This window comes from Phaseolus vulgaris, chromosome 7, assembly GCF_000499845.2.
Source record: "Phaseolus vulgaris cultivar G19833 chromosome 7, P. vulgaris v2.0, whole genome shotgun sequence".
NCBI lineage: Eukaryota > Viridiplantae > Streptophyta > Magnoliopsida > Fabales > Fabaceae > Phaseolus > Phaseolus vulgaris.
In genome coordinates this window covers 12,653,263-12,672,604 of record NC_023753.2, presented here as the reverse complement: position 1 = coordinate 12,672,604, position 19,342 = coordinate 12,653,263, and the positions used below count along the sequence as shown (strand labels likewise).

At 34.0% G+C, this 19,342-nt stretch overlaps 1 protein-coding gene across 1 annotated transcript; it reads right to left on the bottom strand.

The window, feature by feature from the left end:
- Positions 1 to 906: 906 nt before the first annotated feature.
- Positions 907 to 1,953, bottom strand: LOC137829056 (uncharacterized). Its single transcript, XM_068635852.1, has one exon. The coding sequence runs from the start codon at positions 1,951 to 1,953 to the stop codon at positions 907 to 909; it is 1,047 nt and encodes a 348-aa protein (XP_068491953.1).
- Positions 1,954 to 19,342: the final 17,389 nt, after the last annotated feature.

Genomic DNA, 19,342 nt, shown 5'->3' with positions numbered 1-19,342 from the left:
TGGTCAAATTTGGCATTATGTGGGTTGTTTTCAAAACAGAAAAACAAATCAAATCTGAACCATAAAGCTGTTTTTGTCAGTCAAACAGAAAGTACATATACTCACATGTTGATTTGACCAAACTTTAAAAGCAACTTTAATTTCCAAGATAAGAAGAATTAGATTTATTAAGAGCAGTTATAGCATAGGCAAATTGTATTCAAACATGTAATTAATACAATATTGACCACATATATCAGTGGGTTTGAACAGAATTACAAATCAGGATTTAGAAATTAAAAATAGTTTTGCCTAGTGTTGATAGAGAGAAAACAATCAGTTGTTTCGAAGAAACAATTGGTTGAAATTCTGCACTGATGAAAAGATTAGATAAAATCATATTTTCAAACAGTCATGCTATATTCAAACATCAAGGTTTACAATGTACACAGATTACATAAGGAACGGATGAAATACAAGGTAATTATAATCCAGGCATAGAGAACAATCATTGAATTGAATTTAAGAGCCAATGTTTCAACAAAGAGAAGAACAAGAAAATTATCCTAAGATAGTTACACAAATGTAAGCAGTTCATGGAATCAGGACAAGGCTTTGTCTTGTACACAAATCTTCTTGAGATCCTGATCTTTCTGACCCTTCAAGTAGAGTAAAAAATCTGCAAAACAAAACTTGTTAAATCACAAGGTTTGATCCCTTAAAGAACTTGGGACCCTTTGTGTTAGACTTGTCTTTGGAACCATCAAAACTTCTGGGAATCCATTTAAAGATCCTTTTAGGAACAAGAGATTTTTGAAACCTGCAGAACCTAACTGAATGACCCTTCTTCATGCAATAGAATCATGTAACAACCAGTTGAATCGATCTTTTAATCGATTGTTTTTCTGGTACAGTTGAAAAAGGTTTTCAAATCCCATTTCCTTTGTTTTGTGGATAAAAACCCAAACCAACTTTTCCAAAAACACAATTTTGAGATGCAAGAACATCTTTAAAGTTGGATTTTTCATTTGTAAGTTTGTCTAAGGTTTTCAAAAGATAGTGAATCTTTCTTTCAAGATTTTCACAATTTTCACAAACTTTTGACTCACAACTGCAATATGAGTTTTTGTAAATTAAATCAAGGTTTTCAAAATCTTCTTTTGTTTTTCCCAACTCTTCTTCAAGAGACTCGACTCTGTTTTCCAACCAGTTATTTAGACCTTTCAACCGGTTGTGAGAAAGTGTCAATCGGTTAGCCTCTTTATGAGTTTCATTAAAAGCTTCAAGCAATTGATAATAGTTGTTACCTTTGATTGAATATGATGAACTCATACTACTGGATACAGATGCTAAGGCATAAATTTGCTTCTTCATCATCATAAGAGCTTGAGGATGATACTTCATTGTCATCCCATGCCACATATCCTTTTTGGCTTTTCCCCTTTTCTCCTTTTTGAAATCTGCTCTTTCTTTGATTTCATTGTTGGGGCATTCTGCCTTGATATAACCATGTTCACCACAGCCATAGCAAGTGTACTTGTTAATATTAAAATCACTAGGTTTCTTAGAACCATACCTCTTCGAAGCTTGACTTTTCTTCTTCAAGAACTTGCTGAATTTTCTTGATAGTAGACTCATGGTGTCTTCATCACTTCCATTTGAGTCTTGTTGTTTGTGATTGCAAGCTTTGAGTGTTATGCCCTTGTTGTGTTTGCCCTCACTTTCTTGGACAACAAGCCTATTCATTTCAAGCTCATGCTCCCTAAGCTTACCAAACAATGATGCAGATGTCATTGATGTCAAATCTTTAGATTCTGAGTTGGCAGTGACCTTTGGCTGCCATGTTCTATCAAGACATTTCAATATCTTGATGTTCAACTCCTCCTTGTCAAAAGTCTTACCAAGACTCATCAAGTGGTTCACTATGTGAGTGAACCTTTTCTGCACATCACAAATGGTCTCTCCCTTTTGCATTCTAAAGAGTTAATACTCTTGAATAAGAGCATGTCTTCTGGCTCGCTTGACATCGTTTGTCCCTTCATGTTTGACTTCAAGAATGTCTCACGTTTCCTTTGTTAAGCTACATTGTGATACCCTGAAAAATTCATCACAACTCAAGGCAAAAGTAATTATATTCTTAGCAATCCAGTCAAACTTGGCTTTTTTACTTTCAACCTCAGTCTAATCAGATGAAGGTTTATCAATTTAAACCTCATCTCTTTTGACTTGAGGTATAAAAGGACCATTTTCAATTGCTTCCCAACTACCCTTATCAGTTGAATGCATAAAGATTTTCATTCTCACCTTCCAAAACTGGTAATTGACACCACAAAACAGTGGTGGCCTGTTTATGGAAGCACCTTCCCCAAAAGGCAACTTGTCAGCCATGTAAAAATATTTTTTCAGAAAAACAAAGCAGAAACTTGAATATTTTTCAAGAACCTAGCTCTTAATGCCAATTGTAAGAATTGATGGCTTAAACAAGAGGGGGGTGAATTGTTTGTCAAAGTTTTTCGCAAAGATTGATTAAGAATGAACCTTTATCAAACAATCACAGATAAGCATTTAAGGAAAGCAATCAACCAATGATACAGAAACTGTTTTCAGAATTTTAACTGATTGAAATTGCGATTTAATCGGTTGTTTATACCAGCAGCAAAAACTGACTTAACACAAACAATTATAAGGAGATAGAGATAGAAAGATTTACACATCGAGATTTATACTGGTTCACTCAACCTTGAGCTACATCTAGTTCTCAGAACAACCTTTAAGTTCCACTAGTAATCAATTCCAGTTACACCAACACACCACAAAGAGGTGACCTTGAAAACCATAAGACCTACTCACCCTTTTTGCAATACCACACAGCTCAAGTCAGAACACCCTCTGATTTTGCAAGATTTCACACACACTTACAATTAATGAAAGTACAATTACAAGAACCTTGAAAGGGATAGAAAACACCTGAGAATACACAAACCAAGAAGCCCTATGATCAGATCTTGAACCAGTGCAAAGCTTTAACAACAATCTTGAAAATCTTTTGAAAACTTCTTTCAAAAACAAATCTCAATCTCTATTTCAAACTCTGTAAAAACTTGTGTATTGTTTTGAAAGAAAGGCTATATTTATAGCACTTGAAATGTAGTCGTTCAAGGCAGCATTAATGAGCTAAAACAGTTTTGATCACATTCAAAACAGTTAAAACAGGTTTTCAAAAAACTATTATGAAAACACACAATTAACCGGTTGAAACCACAATTTAACTGGTTGAATTGGTTAGGCAGTTACATAACCAATTCAACAACAGTTTCAAAACCTTTAAGCCAGCTAAGTGACAAACAACCGATTATATCGATAATTCAACCGATTGTTTTCCCTTTGCTTAGAAAAACTCTTTGTTTCTTTAAAACAAATTGGTCAAGCTTTGTGCAACTGATCCATACATAGATTCTAAACATTCTAATCTACACCCAAACCAAAAGTAGAAAGTTTTCAAGCTTCATCTTGGATTTGAAACATCAAAGCTCTCATGCTCTACAATACCCACCCAATCCTCACTTGTGTGAGTGGAGATCAGTGTACCCACATCATAGCCGAGATCCATTAAGGCATTTGTGGTAGCCATATCAGAGGATGAACTCTCTTGTTGAAGGTCATTTGAGCTGGGGGATTATTGGCCGACCATGAAGAAGGATTGCATGAAGTATGCCCAACGCTGCGAGGAACTGGGGTCCATTTATAGCCCATGGACCTTCCATACATGGGGAATAGACATTTTAGGTCCTTTCTCTTTGGCGATACAACAGATGAAATATCTCATTATGATCATTGAATACTTCACCAAGTGGGTTGAAGCTGAGCCAATTTCACAGATAATGCTTACAAGGTGCAGCATTTTGTGTGGAAGAACATCGTTTGCCGTTTTAGGATCCCGAGGCACCTAGTTTTCGACATATGAAACCCAATTTTCTAGTCAACATTTGGGTAAGCTATGTTCGGAGCTTGGGATAAAGCAAATCTTTGCTTCGGTGGAACACCCTCAGACGAATGGTTAAGTTGAATCAACTAACAGAGTCATGTTGAAAGGGTTGAAAAGGAGGTTGGAGAAGGCAAAGGGAACTTGGTTAGAGGAAGTTCTCAGAATTTTGTGGGCCTAGGATTTAGGGTTTAGGGCCCTTCAGTTTAGTGTATGGGTCAGACCCCATGATACCAGTAGATACAAGAGAGTTCTCCTTGGTTCCAAAGCTTCGTTGTTGAGGAATCCAACGAAGGAAGGAAGGTAAACTTAGACTTGCTAGATGAGGTGCATTAACATGCCCGTATTAACTCAGAGACTTTGAAGAGAAGGGTGAAGCTGAGACAAAAGACCAAGACGAGACCTCGACAATTCAAGGTTGTCGACTTGGTAATGTGAAAGGCCCATCCTTACCAGTTATAAAATAAGTTGTCTTCGAAGTGGACAAGCCCGTTTTGCATAGTCAAGGTGCTCGGGAATGGGGCCTACAGGATAGAAACCCTAGAGCAAGGACCTATTCCTCGAACGTGGAACGTGGCAAACCTCAAGCTTTACTTCAGTTGAGATGTTTTGTTTTAATGCTCTCTTTCCCTTGAAGGGATTTTTTAATGAGGTCATCTAGTGATAATTTTTTTCTTGAAAGATGGTGCATTAGTTTAGTTGATTTATTTGACTTAGCATACGATAAGTCAACCTGGATCAGTGTCAGTACGACCATCCGAGTATAGGTGCCCTGTGTGTGATATGGTTATCTAGTATAAGCTAAGACAACCTAACTCGATTTCAGTACGACTACCTGAGTACAGGCGCCCTGTGTGTAAATTGGTTATTTAGTGTCAGGTAAGATGACCTAGCTCTGTGTCAGTACGACTATCCGAGTACGGGCGCTCTGCATGTAAATTGGTTATTGTTTCGTCCGGTTGACCGGGACGTCTTCGTGCGCGACCTCAACCGTCAGCTAGGGACTCCTTCCCACTGATTACCTGTGGATTCCTGCAAAAAAGAGGACAAAGAGGCGCCCTAGCGGCCGTTTGCACTCCGACACTCAAGTCAGCCAGCAAGAAACACCAAAACTGTTCACCTCCGTCTCTGAGCACCGCGTGTGGCGCTCTGAAGGTGGTAAGAAATAACTGTGTGTTGTGTGTCTGTGTTCTCTCTCTCAGGCAAAAATATTTCCCAGTCCCTTGTTCGTAACCTTGAAGCATGAGCAAGCAACTAGAAAGTGATGGTAAATTTGCCAAAAGTTCGAACCCTGTTTCCAACATTCTCCGCGCTATTTAAACTACCCAAGCATTTAAAGCGCCTTAAAGCGCCTTTAATTACAAATGTAACACACTCAATCAGCGTATTTAATTAGAAAACGTAGCGCATTTAAGACGTTGAAACGCTTGGGAGCCATTATAACACCTGAATGCTCGAAAGGGAAACTGTATTGAATGACTTTAATTACCTGGCACCTGACTAAAGGGTGTTTCTATTCTGGCATGGCTGTCGTACATGTGGAGGTCCTCACGACGCCGTGACCCCATCTGGGGACGTTTCTACGTGTGAGTCCTCCTGCTTGGGAGTGCTACTGCGCTAGGGGTGACTTTTTGGGTGCCAACTCATGCCCCCAATTATCTAGTCACTTACTTTGAGAGTGTATCTGCCTTCCTCTTGTACCCTGCACCCGGCTACCCTGGGCGTGACCTTCCTCTTGAGTCGTATCTGTCCCACAGGTGTCTCTGGGGCGGCAGGAGTACTCCACGAGTCAGGCTGCCCTACACTGGTACTACTACTATGGCCTTGAAGCCACCTTTTCCTTCTTTTTATCACTGCCCCGGGTCATCGGGACCTGAGGCCTCCCCACGGCGTTGCTCCCTCCATGGTCTTTCCTACCCATGGGTATCGGGGAACCACACCGTGATTGCCTTGCTTTAGCACTGTTTGACCTGGCGACGCCCTGGTTGGGCGACGCCATCACCTAGGCGACGCCTTGTCCTGGCGACGCTTCCTCTTGGTGATGCTGCCACTTGGCGTCTCTCCACCTAGGCGACGCCTTGCGTTGACTTTGACTCTCCAGTCGTTGACTTTGACCTTGACTTAGTCAACGCCCGGATACGGGACGGTACAGTTATTTAGTATCAGGTAAGACGTCCTAACTAAGTATCAGTACGACCACCCGAGTGTAGGCGTCATGTGTGTAAAATTGATGTGAAGGAAGTATTTAGGCAAGGTAAGACGACCTCGCTCGGCGTAAGAACAACTACCTGAGTACAGGCGCTCTGCAAAATAATTTGTTTGACTCGATGCAAGGTAAGACGACCTAACTCAGCGTAAGAACGACTACCCGAGTATAGGCACTTTTCAAATAGATGTTATAGATAAGTTGTTTGGGTACATGGTAGGTTGGGTTAACACGGTGTGTGAACGGTCACCCGAGTTCAGGCGCTTTGTAAAATGGTTAAATGATACGTAGTAGAATCATTCGCTTATACAAGAAGGGTTAGCTCGGTGTACGATTGGTTATTCGAGTTTAGTTACTCTGAGTGATGAGTGAATCATTCTTAGCGCGAAATAAGATGACTCAGCTCGGGAATGTATGATTATTCGAGTACGCGCTCTGCAAAGCAAAGCTTGGTGAGATCAAGGTATATGGCCCTTGGCCAAGTTTGTAGAATACACCTATGCAAGTTAAGGTTGAGTATAGGCTTGTCTTAGCTATGGGTGTATAGTTCATCAAAAGGTTAGTTCTTTGTTAAGTGGGAATTCCACGGTTTTTCATGCTTAGATTCACCTAAGTTGGATTCTTGTTATCTTTGTTACTTCGTGCTCAAGAGGTAGAGACGAGTTAGTAATAGAGTACCCGTGTGTGTTGATAGTAGTTGTTATACTTAAGCTAGTCAAAGTTTGCTATATGATAAGTTAAGTATCATGGCATGCATTCGTAAAAGATTTTAAGATAGTTGTACAGAGGTAATAAACAAAAGTTTTGATAAAAATATAAAGTGTTCAAATGGCAAGGAAAGTTAGCATATTACATACCACTAAATTTTCAAATTACTTCCTCTTTTAATTGGTCGTCGACCACAGTTTTACCTAGGTCTAAGGCGGAGAGGTCAAGGGTTGGGTGTACTATGGTTGCTTGTTCCAAGGCCATCTCAAAGCCAACCAAGAAGGATCGGGTAGCATCGTCTTAAAGGGATTCGATCTTCTTGGTGGCATCATCTTCCTTGTGTGCCATCTCTTTCTTTAGATTTTCTATCTTAGCCAACAGTTTGTTCCTCTCCTCGGTCAGAGCCATGGTTTCTTGGGTCTTCTCGGTGTAGAGGAGTTTTGTTTTTTGGCGCAGGTCTTTGAGTTGGTTGAGCTCTGTTTTGAGGTTATCCATCCCTGTACGGAGCTCCAACATCTCCTTGGACTTTTGTGCTTAAGACTTTTGGTGATCTTGAGCTTTGTCGTCAGCCAAGCAAGCGAAGGCAAATGCTTGACTGAACAACTTTAAGGAGTCGCGATGGAGAAGGTGTTCACCTTGAACAGATAGTCTGGCTTTATCTTCGGGAATAAGAAATGAGGCCTTGCTGTGAGTGATAGCATCGAAACCAACATCCCATAAGCTCTTCCTGTGGGAGCCTTCAGCCTCTTGGATGGTGACGACCTCCTGATGTGGAGTTTGACCATCCGAGTTGGAGTGTTCAGTGGAGGGAGCGGCTTCTCATCTTTATCTCTTAAAAACAAGGTCTGAATTGGTGTGCTCGTCCTCATCGAATGGAGTGGGAGCAACCTCGATCGAAGCTTTCCTTTTCTGAGTTGGAGAATCCTTCATTAGGCTGGTAGTAGCCATCTCTGATTTGTCGATGCCGGACAACATCCTTTCTGAAAAAGAAAACAAGTAAGTGGTTAAGCACAATAATGGAGTTTATGTTACCAAAGGTAGGAAACGAGGAGTACCAATATAGGCTTTCAAAACAACAAGAAGGTATTATTTGTTTAGGAGGAAGGAAGTGTCAAAAACAACCTTCAGGTTCGCCAAGAATTCGCGTACTCCTTGGTCTTGTGGGGACAAGTCGTCCAGGCAGTAAGCACTCTGGAATCTTGGTTCAGGGATCCAGTATAAAGGAAACGCGTCCAAAAGGGTCGGATCTCCTTTGTTAGCTCGAATTCTTAGGAACTTGCCTTTGAAATATTTGTAAGAATACTGGAAGAGTGTGAGCAAAGCTCTTCCAGGGGCACCATTTAAGGATACCCATAATTTGCGGCCCGAGTGCTTGACCTGAAAGAAGTAAAGGAAAACTTCCAAAGTCGGCGAAATGTCGAGCTGTGAACACAAAATAGTAAAGGCACGAATTAATGCCCAACTGTTCGGGTGTAGCTGGGAAGGAGCAACATTGAAATCGGTTAGCAATTCCTTTTCAAATATCAACAAAGGAAGACACACAAGGATTTTCTTGAAAAGGGTGGCATAAAAGAAGAAAAATGGACCATCGAGGTCTGAGGATTCATCGCAACATACATGTTCATCTTCCCTGCACTCTATTATTCTTATGAACCTATCGTGCCTCTTACCAAAGGAGGAAGAGGTTTCATTTAAAAGGTCCTTCTTGGCCCAGGGGTACATGTCATTGTAATTCATTACAGTTATATCTAGAACACAAACACAAACCAGGAACAAGCACAATTCAGGACAGAGAAAATGGACCCAAGGGAAAGCACAGTTCAGATAAAGAAAGAAAATCTAGTTCAAACAATGCAATCAGTAAGTTGAGTAAGTATTCAATAATAAAGATTGGAAAAAGGGAAATACCAGGTTAGATGGCTGATTGAAAGAAGAAGTGTGAAGAGAGACTTCTCTGGTGTGGGAGAGGTTTGAGAATGAAAAGAGTTATGAGGAATGAGGGTTACGTGAAGAGTAAGTGGAGAAATGGGCTTTTTAATGTTTAAAGAGGGAAATGAAGCGACAGTTCTTCCTGGTCGTTGACACGTGTGCCTCGTGGACGTCTCCAATTTAGTGTGGTGAGATGTCTTGTCATGGACGCTTCAGTAGTCATGCCTCACCAACCCGCTGGGGAAAACGTCTCGTCAGCCGCCAAACGCTAAGGAGCCTCTTCGCCAAGACGAGCTTGGCTCGAGCCTGGGAGGCGTGTGCACTGGACAGAAGTGCTCGAGACCTCAGAAAACAACACTTAAATACTAAACCATCAAAATCTAATATTTTTACAAGTTTGAATATTACGACCACGTCCCTTCTATAATTAGATCTTTTATCCTAGGTTGCTATTAAAAATTAAATTTAGCTTAATTGCTTGCTTTCCAAGCAACCTCTAGAATTTTGTCTTCCTAGTGTGGATAAGCTTCGAGATTTAAGGGCCTAATGCAAGTTATCTAAACATAACATAAATTCAGTATATAGTAGAATAAGTTGAGAGGATTACTCTTCTCAACTGACCCTACCAAGATTGTTGACTAAATCCTAACGAAAAACAGAGACCAAAGGATCTTTAGAGCAAAAATGAACTTACTTTATTTGAAAATCTGATCGGGTAGAAATGTTCCTTAACTCCTCAGCTGCAACGTGGGGTACAATCAGATTCTAAAATAGATGAGGCATGGAGTGAGAAATGAAGAGAGAAGGAAGAGATTGAGAGATGGAGAGAGAAAGAAAGAGGAAAAAAGAATTCGTGGTGGGGGATGGAGGCTTCTCTGCACTATTTTACGTTGTTAAAAAAGTGACCTACATATTTCCTTATATAAGAAGTTAATGAACTTAACATTATTTGCAAGAAAAATGAAGCATAGGTAAAGTGTTTAAGAAAGTTAGGGGTTTTATGCATCATAAAAAGAAGGATGGGTAAGATAAGATATGTAAGAAAATTCTTCTTACAGCATATTAATTTGAGCTTGTTCCTGAGTGAAACAAAAATTTTCTTTAAAATGACAAAAATAACCTTAAATAAAAAGATGGCGTAGATAAAAATATACTTTCAGGATTTATTTTCCAAAATATATTTCAGAATTTGGATTTCTGATAATGAGATTTTGATTTTCGAATTGTATTTTTTGAATTTTAAATTTTCAAATATGAAATATAGAGTATTTTAGAAAATTTAAAATCAGTATGGTGGGAGAAGAATTTGCCAAATCTAAATAATTAATTTTTTTATTTATCTAAAAATTTCACTTTAATAATAATTTTTTTGAATATTATTTTAATTCTATTACTTTTATTCTAAAGTTATTTTTTTAAGTTTTTCCAACTAATGAAACTATGATGTAGAAAAATAATTTATTTTGGGTAAGAATACGTTTTCATTCTCATATAAATCAAAATTCCTTCTGTATGAAAATAAAATAAAAAAATATTAAGATTAATATTTTATATTTTAAAACTTTCATATTTACAAATGCATACTAAACGTGAAAACATTATATTATATATTTGCTAAGTACCGAAAAGTAATAGATTCTTGTAAATTCTTCAGCAAAAGACACCTAAAAATATATAATAAATATATATATATATAATGTTAAAATATTACATTTAAATCTAAAACTTTAAACTAGTAAATTGTGAGTTTTTTTATATATTATTTATTTTTTAATTAATATTATTCAATATGAAACTTTTAGTACATCTAAATATATCTTTTTAGATATTTTAAAAACCACTTAAGAAGTTAGTAACATATTATTTTATTTTAGCTAAAATATGATGAGCAAACAATCTTTCTAAAATAGTAATTTGTGATGCATTTTATTTTAGTTATGATTAATGGTAATATTATGTGTATTGGACCAGAGCGTTGGACTCAGTGCTCAGGTGATTAGACATTGACATTTGGATTAAGTAGGTGAGTTCGGTGGTCTGGTTGAGTTAATGGACCACGTAAGTGGGCCTCAAGAATGCGTGCATTGAGATTCATTCATATATATAAGGCTTGATCAGCGAAAAAGTGCATGTGGTGTGTATAGTACATTCGGGTCTAGCACAAGTAAATATTTCCTTAAGAACATTAAGCCCAAGAGCGCTAGGGTTTTTGGGGATAAGTTGCATGCAAGATACGTGAAGGCTAATACGCCTATACGCCTATAGTAAACAGATGGGCCCCATGATGTTGGTACATGAGTTGGTACCCTGGAGGCCATGTTGTTAAGATTGTGCACTCCAAGGAAGAAGATTTTGTGCGGTTTTTGTACTAAGATTGTGCACATTGTAATATACTCTCCTCCCATCAAACCTACGTTCACTCGAGATAAGGTTCTCGGGAGAGAAGGATTGTTACAAGAAGTAACCTAAAAGTAGTCTATAAAAGGGACTTGAGATCCCCGGTAAGGGTACACCGTTTCTAGACCGAAACTACTTGCTTACTTACTCATTATTTCTATAAGTTCTATACTAACTTGATCGTCAGAGTGCAATCAACAGGTAGGGTCTCCTCTATTTCAGATGGAGCCACGTTCCAACATCTAAGGAAAAGAGCAAATTTCAGCAGAGGCAAAGAGAATCATAACCTGTTCTCAGAATCAACCGTCGACCAGATCAACTCGCAACAACATTAAATATTTTTTATTTTCCACAATATAATTTTTCTTCATATTCCTAGTAAATAATAATTAAATCTATAGCCGCCGGCAACTTGCCATTTGCGCCCACACCTAATAATTTTCATATAACATATAAAACGATAAAGAAATATAAACCTAATAAGAATTATTTTTTGAGGGCCAACCTTGAGTTGGATCACTTGATGTCTCTGAATTGTGTTTACTTTAGGACAAAAAGGTTGCATTATTCATGTTTTCTTTGTTGTCTTTTGACAAATGTTCTTTTTTTTTTTTTGCCTTTCTTGGTCTTTATTTTGTTTTTTTATTTAAATTTTTAATATAGTTGCTTAAGTTATTTTTGGAAGTTTTTTGTTTTTTTATAAGTTTGGTCTTATATCTCGTGTGTACAGATGATAAAAATAAATTAATTATGTAAAATAATATTCTTATAATAATTAAAAAACATTTTTAATATAATATTTTTCAAAATAAATAATTTATTTTCAAAAAATATTAAATAATTGAACTAACACAAATTAAAAAAAAAAGAGAAACAATTTGTAACTCATTTAATTTCTCTTAAATTAACGGTAAATATTTAGTATTTTATGTGATGGGAATATTCTTTTCCCTCTTGAATCAATGGAAAATTTAGTATTTTTATCTTATCTTTTATCTTTCTATTTCTATTCAAACAAATTAAGAGATTAAAGAATATAAAGCCTTTCAAATATGAATCTGAAATTTAGAAATAAAATGTATCATACCCATGGTAATAGAATACCTGGAAAAAATAATTATTTATGACACCTTTAAGCAGCATTATATATTTTTTTTGTGCATTTAGTTTGAGTGTATATATTAATTGTGTATTGTTTTTCGGTTAACTTTAAAAAATAATTACAATTAATAAGTAAAAACTATGAAATACTTTCATAGATTAATAGGTAAAGAGAAAAATAAAAGGTTTGAAGGAACCAAAGAGATGAATGAGTGGTTGGCGTGAAGTGATTTGTTCTTGTCTGCTGTTGGCCTACCCGAGAGTATTCGGGACTGCTCCTTCATAATAGAACGGGCTGAGTTGATTTGACCACTCAATAGCTCACCAACTTTTATTAATTTTTGTTTTTAAATTTTATATTTTTTAAATTTGCTTTTTTTTTATGTGTATATTAAAAACACATTTAATTATATGAATACTTGTTAAGTTTTTAATTAATTAATTTATATCTGCAATTGAATAAATTAAAATAATTACTACTTTTATATATTTATTATAATTAATAATTAAAGTTTAATTAGTAAATGTTACTGATTTATTTTAGAACATTATTACATATTTGTTTTCTTCAAGTAATATAATATAAAATTAATTAATTTTTTTAAATTGTTTTTATTTTAATTTTAGTTTAAAAAATAGGTTAGTAGGTTAGTGAAAGTTATAATTAAAACCATCTCATCTTATTTTATTATATTATATTGAATACTTCTCTTATGAAGAAGACTTGAATCTCACACTCATACTAATAATTAAAACAAAGCTATTTGGATACTTTAATAACACAATTCTTAAAAGAAATTCTTGGCCAAATATTTTTTTATTAATAATGTTTATGGTACTTTACAATGTGAATATTTGGATAGTGCAAAGCAATATTTTGAACTAAGAAAATTATAGGCAGCATTTTGGATTTATAATATCTGTTTAATATTGTAAATGTGAGATAACAAGTATATACCTCTCTTGTAAGCTGAAAAATGGTCAAAATAAAAAAATAATTATAATTATGATTGTATAAATATTTTTAGTAAAGAATACTCAATTATCTAATCATTTGTAACATAAAATTAAAACAAAATATTCAAAATAAAATAAACATTTTCATCCCTCAGTTTTTTGCTAAGTTTTATCACCTGTGACATCATCTGTTCCGGTATAAATACACGATAATCACATATTAAAAAAAAAGTAAAACTCAATGCAAACAATAGGGTAAGGTAGGTATTTTTAAAACTATCAACATAAAGTTATCAATTCCCAAACATTTTCTCAAATATCCATAAAGTGTCTATCATAATTCATCATTCACATTTTTCATGTCAGAATTCTACTGACCAACATACTCAAACACTTGACTCTACTTCAGGAAGACTCGTGCATTAGCTTAGACTTAGATATCAGCACTTGTCATACTATCTCATTGTGAAATCCACACAACTATGCACATAAATAATCTCAATATCATTTATCTCCTAGTATGACAAGGTTAACTCATATAACAGGTCAAGTTAGTTATCTTTCAAACAACTTACTCATTCATATGAACCTCTTTCTACTCTCACCACTTGAATAACTTCATCTATAAGATTCCATTATCTAAGAAGAGTTAGGATATCTCCTTCTAGACAAATCCCTAGTTAATGCACATCCTAAACAATCTTAACACGATATTTTCTTTCTTGAAAATACTATGCCTTGATTAAAAATTCATATTCCAAATCCCACAATATCCAAAATCACACAATTAAATCATACCAAAGCTTAGATTTTCAAAACACACAAAAATTCATCCAATAATCACATAAATATCTAATTAAAGGATTTTTCAATTAAATATACATAAAAAAATTTACATAAGTTATAAGTAAAAGCTATAAAATAGAGATAAACCAACTTTTAAAAGCAAGTATAAAATTTTCAGTTTTAAGTTTTTTTTTAAAGCTAGCTTGGGCGAAAATTCTCTTGATTGAGCGAGATTGAGTCCTACAGCACCCAGAATTTCATCTCAGGTCTCACTTGATGAGATTTCTTCTCGCTTGAGCGAAAACGAATCCGAGAGCACCCCATCTTTTCATTATATTCTTGCTTGAACGAGATATGCAGAAAAATATGCATAAACTTGTTTTACTTATTATATTTCTGAACTAAAATTTCATTCAGTTTATAATTTTATAAATCTACACATTCAATTGACAATTCTCACTCATATGCTCTCTAAATCAATCATATTCTAAAATCAAACAACCAATTCTCATCAAACATCACATTTTATCTAATTCGACAAACTATTCAAATACAATTCAACTCATTTATATTACGATTCTAATACTTTCATTATCAATCACAAACACTTTCAATAATTTATTCATTTTAAAATCAATATATAATATTCAAAATTAACCATTTTAGTCAATATATTACTTTACTCTTAAAAGAGACAATCCTGCAAGCAAAATTGGAACTAGTGACCATATCACCCCTACATCCAGATCTTCTAACTTAGGGTTCTATTGAAAACAATAAGACTAACTTCCCTTACCTGAACTTGAGCCGATGTTCACTAAGAGTTCTAGATCTACCAAAAGCTTAAAGGTAGTTTAATCTACACCACAGAGTCCTGATAAAAAATCTAACTATATCACTAGGATCCTGAGCTAACAGAGATTAATCCTGAACCTAAAAGAGTTACATGCAAAGTAGACAACCTAACAAGTTCAAAATTTGACTCAAGGAGAAAAGCAAAAATGAACTTACTCTATCAAAGATTATGATCGAACAGTCCTGTAGTATTCACTGTCAGGATTCTAATAGCGGACTCTGATCGTCAAACTGATGAGCGAGGAGGTTAAAATCTTAGAGAGAAGGGAGAGAAAAGGAAAAAAAAAGTTTTAGAGAGATGGTGATTCTTTTAAAATGAGACCTGAATTTTTTATTTACAACTCTTTTTATTTTTATAATAAAATATTCAAGTGTCACTTAAAATATACCACTTTTATTCTAAATTATTTTCTAGATCCTTACATGTGAAACAAATAAAAGACCAATATACCCATAAAAGTTGTTTGGACAAGTTTCAAGCATTTTTTTTATGATGCTAACTTATAAACAACTTACTTTTAATATTATATTAAATATATCGATGGATCTCTATTATGATATAAAGTTCTTGTTATTAAGCAGAATTGCATAACATATATTTTTTACGTTTTGTCATATACTTCCAATAATTATAAAAATATAAAACATTTACATATATACTTACATAACATAGAATATAATGAGGAATTTAATAATTAGTTATTATTTAATAATATATTTTGTAATAAAACTTGTTTGGTTATTAATAATAATTGTTTTTACAAGGGTCTAGAAACAACTTCTTTCTTCTGAAATCATTGACTTCTCGATCTTCTATCTCGGTGTAGGCTTTCGGCTGGTTACTCCTCTAACTTGGGCTTAGGCTTGGATGTAACTTGTGGGCTCTCAGTTCACTAGGCTAGGTCCACTGGATCTCTTGGTCTTTGGTCTTGGTATCTTTCATTGGTGGGTGTGTGTACCTACAAGGAGCTTCAATGATAAAGTTAGAATTGATTTTAGTTAATAATTAGATAAAATTCACTCTACTTACCTCTCAAGTTGATCACCTATCTATAGTACTCCTTCATTGGACTTAAAACCCATTTAGGCTCTTTTTCTTTGTACCTAACGTTTATTAGATATACTACCCTTGTTTGGGCTTGTATAATGGGCTTTGCTACATTTATTATTTTGCTGATAAAAAAACATTTTTTATTTGAGTTTTAGTCTTCTCATTAACTTTTCCACTTTTTGGCCTCTTCTTGTTAACTTTTCTACCTTTTGGTCAATCTCTCGATCTCAACCTTTTGAAATTTTAACCTTTCAACCATTCGGCCTAGTCAATACAATAATAATTTTTTAAAAATAATTAATGGATGTTATATAAACTCAAATTAAATGCACCAAAAAATTTAATGTTGCATAAAATGGGTCATGAATAATGATTTTTTCTAGGTATTCTATTACCATGGGCATGATATATTTTATTTTTAAATTTCATATTCATATTTGAAAGTCTTCATATTCATTAATCTCTTAATTTGTTTGGATAAAAGTGAAAAGACAAAAAATAGAAAGATCAAAGATAAGACAAAATACTAAAATTTTCCATTGATTTAAGAGGGAGAAGAATATTTCCACCACATAGCATTCCTAAAAGTGAAGTGAACAAAAATAAAATGACAATAGATAAGATAAGATTTAACCTCCTATTAATCACATCTACAAAGCATTCCTAAAAGTGAAGTGAACAAAAATAAAATGACAATGGATAAGATAACATGTAATATCCTTATTAATCATTATTTGTCATGAAAAAACACGATCATCACATATAAAGGAAACAAATACAATGCAAACAACATGGTAAGTTAGCTATTTTTAAAATTTATAATATAAATGTAACTTTAAACAACAACCATCAATTATCGTACATTTTTTTTCCAAAGCAATCAAGTGTCTATAATAATTTATAATTCATATTTCCATGTCAAACTTCTACTGATCAACATACATAAACACTTGACTCTACTTCCGAAAGACTCGTACATTGACTTAGACTCCGAGATTTGCACTTGTCATACAACCACATTATGAATCCACACAGCAATGCGCATAATAATCTCAATATCGAATCATCTCATATGACAAGGTTAATTCATATAACAAGTCAAGCTTATTATCTTTCAAATAACTCACACATTCATGTGAACCCCTTTCGACTCTCACAACCGGAATAACTTCATTTATGTGATTGCATTATATAAGTATAGTCAAGATACATTCATCTAGATGAATCACTAGTCAATGCACATCGTAACAATCTCAACACGGTATCTTCTTTCTTGAAAATATTATGTCTCAATTACAAATTCATATTGCATATCTCACATTATACAAAATCAAACCATAAAATCACCCCAAAGCTGATAAATTCAATCAAACCCAAATTTATCCAAAAATCATATAAAATACATAACTAAAAGATTTTCAATTAAATTAAAATTTACATAAATTTAATTAAAAACAATAAAAAATAATAAAAGCGAAACTCATAAGCAAAACTTAAAATTAAGTTTTTTTATAGCTTGAGTGAAAGTGACCCTCGTCTAAACGAAAATCTTTTTTGCTTGAGCAAAAATCAACTCGAAAGCACCCCATTTTCACCCAATTTTCGCTTGAGTGAGAATTTTCTCACTTGAGCTAAAAAAGGTCTCACCTGAGTGAGATTCCATCTTGCTCGAGTGAAAATGGATTTCGCCCTTCCCTCTTACTTAAGCAAAAATGGACCCGAAACCACCCATTTTTGCTTGAGCAAAATTTCCTCACTTGAGCGAGATATGCAAGGAAAAAGTTCCTAAAAGATTATCTTTTTAACGTTTTTCACCAAAAATTTACATTCAAAGTTGTATTTCGTAAACCTATAATATCAAAATAACATCTTTTGACTCAGAGTTGTAGAGGTACTCTCAAAGAGCTACTATGTCAACCTAAATATTTATATATTCATTATCTCTAAATCAAAGTCACTCAAAATCAAACAACCATACTCATAAATCTTTACACCTCAAAGGATTCATAATACAATTCAATCCAATTCATAATATCATTTAACACATTCAATAACTCATTCAAATCAAAATCAACATATACTATACAAAATTAACAAACCCAACCATTTCACATTTAATTTCAAGCAATATACACTATTTTACTAGAAAACAACCAATCCTACAAGAAGATTTGAAACTAGTGACCACGTAACCCCTACATCCAGATCTTCTAACCTAGGGTTCTATTCAAAATTAAAATTAGCTTCCCTTGCATGAGAAGAAGTAGATGTGCTCATAAGGAGCTCTAATTCTACAAAGCTCAAGGGTAGCTTAACTTGCACCACAAAGTTCTGATCCAAGATCTAACTATATCACTATGACTCTGAACTAACAAAGACTAACTCTAAAGCTAGAAACACCACAAACAAAGCTTGTATAAAAGATAATTTAACCAATTCAAAACTGACTCAAAGGAATAAGGAGCAAAAATGAACTTACTTTGTCTAAAACTCTAATTGGACAGTCTTGTAGTATTCGCTGTCAAGAATCCAATGGAAAACTTTGATCCCTAGTCTGATGACAGAGGGGTTCAGAAATTTAGAGAGAAGGTTGAGGAAAGAAAAAGAGAAAGTTCATATAGATGGTGGTTCTTTTAAAATGTAACCTGAATAACTTATATTCCTATTTATATACTTTTCTCACTTTAATAATAAAATATTCAAATGTCATTTAAAATATACAACTTCTACTCTAAAACTATTTTTTAGGTCATTATATAAAATACTAAATTTTTACCATTAATTTAAGAGAAATTAAATGAGTAAAAAATTGTTTTTGTTTTTCTTTTTGTTAATTTGTGTTAGTTCAATTATTTACTATTTTTAAAAAAAATAAATGATTTCATAAATATTATATTAAAAAAGCATTTTTAGTTATTATAAGAATATTATTTTACATACTTTATTTATTTTTTATCATTTGTACAAATATATGAAGAAAATATGGCTTACTTTATTTTCTAATTTTATACATCCATATAATACAAAAAAAAAATTCATATGTCTTGTCTATTTTTTTTCATACTTCTTTCTTTTTTATTGTACTTTTAAACCAAAAAAGCATAAGAAATTAATTTTATGGCATAGTTTGTAAGGAGTTAGAAAATAGTTTTAGAGTGGAAGTGGTATATATAAAATGACACATGAATATTTTATTATTAAAGTGAAAAAAAAAGTATATAAATAGCAAGAAAAAAACCTTGTTATTCAGGTGTCATTTTAAAATAATTACAATCTCTCTTCAAACTTCTCTTTTCCTTGCTCTACATTCTTTATAAGTTTCTGACCTCCTTGCTCATCAGTTTAACGATTAGAGTTTGTCATTTGATTTCTAGCAGCTAATACTACAAGA